Genomic DNA, 1838 nt, shown 5'->3' on the forward strand with positions numbered 1-1838 from the left:
TTTGAATTTGAATGATTTGTCATAAGGTATAAATTAATTGAATATATATATTTTTTGACATTCTTTCTTTCTTCCTTATTTCTTTTCTGTGATAAATTTTACCTCAGTTTCTAATAGTAATCTCTCAGGAAAACACTACTTCTACAATAGCCTTCATGTGCCTCTCTGTAGAGTGTCTTTTCATTAGTGTCATCTGCTGTGGCTTCTGAAGGACACTGTTCCAAAATGTATTCCATGGGTCACTGTGATTTCTCTCAGATTCAGCATTTCAGTAATAAATCTTTATTTATTGAAGGTTGACGTTGTGACCAGTGGCCAACACATTATCCTCCCTGAATTCTTATCATGTTTTCCTCCTTTTCTGAACAGAGTAATGGGCGTGACCAATAGCAGTGTCAACGGAGACTTCATCCTGGCAGGCTTCTCCGACCAGCCCTGGCTGGAAAAGATACTCTTCCTGGTTGTTTTGATATCTTATCTCCTTACCCTTGTGGGAAATACAATAATTATTCTGATCTCCTTGGTAGACCCTAAACTCAAAACGCCCATGTACTTCTTTCTTACTCACCTATCACTAGTTGATATCTGTTTTACCACCAGTATTGTCCCCCAGCTGCTGTGGAACCTAAAAGGACCAACCAAGACCATCACATCCCTGGGTTGTGCCATCCAGCTCTATGTGTCCCTGGCACTGGGCTCCACCGAGTGTGTTCTCCTGGCAGTAATGGCTTTTGATCGCTATGCTGCGGTTTGCAAACCTCTCCACTACACAGCTGTGATGAACCCACGGCTGTGCCAGGCTCTGGCAGGGGTTGCGTGGCTGAGTGGAGCAGGAAACACTCTCATCCAGGGCACTGTCACCCTCCGGCTGCCTCGCTGTGGACACCAGTGGCTCCATCATTTCTTCTGTGAGGTACCCTCCATGATTAAACTTGCATGTGTGGACATCAGGACCAATGAGGTCCAGCTCTTCATTGCTTCATTGATCTTGCTCCTGTTGCCCTTAGCACTGATACTGCTGTCTTATGGACATATAGTTAAGGCAGTGATAAGGATCAAGTCATCCCAGGCCTGGCGCAAAGCCCTCAGTACATGTGGATCCCATCTGATGGTAGTGTCCCTCTTCTATGGGACCATCACAGCTGTCTACATCCGGCCCAACAGTTACTATGCTCATACTCATGGGAAATTCATCTCCCTCTTCTACACAGTTGTGACCCCGACTCTGAATCCTCTCATCTACACACTGAGGAATAAAGATGTGAGAGGAGCACTGGGGAGGCTATTTCACAGAGACCTAGGCACATGAAAAATAAAGCACAGTACAAAGTGGTCAATTTTTTGTAACAAATGAACCCTAAAGATCAGTTTATATAATCATTCACTTAAGAACTTTACCAGCCTATGAGGAACAGATGTAATCTTCACAGTCTGCACTACTGTATCTCACTTGGCCTCAAAACTGTCCATCTTCTCCAGTCTCCTTCCAGACTTGTTTTGAGCCCCATGTGAGTCAGTATTTCCCCACACTCGTTAGATGTCTACTATTCATATAATTTCTGTTTCACCCGCTCTTCCTCCCTGTGTTTTTCTTTGGCCTTCTTTCCTTTTTTCCTTCCCTTCCTTTCTTTTCCACCTTTTGTTTCTTCCTTTCTTCTCATTTGTATGATGTGCTTGAAAACCATTTTTCCCTGATGTTCCTATGTTATATCCCTTTCCATCAATATTCTAACAATTCCCCAAAACAGCTATCTCTAAAATACTTTTCCCATTTATCACAATGAAAAGCTTTCATTTGCCTTAATGTGGGGAATAGTGGAGAGATTAGACTAGAAAAT

At 42.9% G+C, this 1838-nt stretch overlaps 1 protein-coding gene across 1 annotated transcript; it reads left to right on the top strand.

The window, feature by feature from the left end:
- The first annotated feature begins 373 nt into the window (after positions 1-373).
- On the top strand, positions 374-1309 carry LOC138395610 (olfactory receptor 2G3-like). Its single transcript, XM_069488459.1, has one exon. The coding sequence runs from the start codon at positions 374-376 to the stop codon at positions 1307-1309; it is 936 nt and encodes a 311-aa protein (XP_069344560.1).
- The last annotated feature ends 529 nt before the right edge of the window (positions 1310-1838 follow it).

This window comes from Eulemur rufifrons, chromosome 15, assembly GCF_041146395.1.
Source record: "Eulemur rufifrons isolate Redbay chromosome 15, OSU_ERuf_1, whole genome shotgun sequence".
NCBI classification, from domain to species: Eukaryota; Metazoa; Chordata; class Mammalia; order Primates; family Lemuridae; genus Eulemur; species Eulemur rufifrons.

Excerpts from the sequence above, each read along its gene's own strand:
- LOC138395610 (XM_069488459.1), top strand. The coding sequence starts at position 374 with ATGGGCGTGACCAATAGCAGTGTCAACGGAGACTTCATCCTGGCAGGC.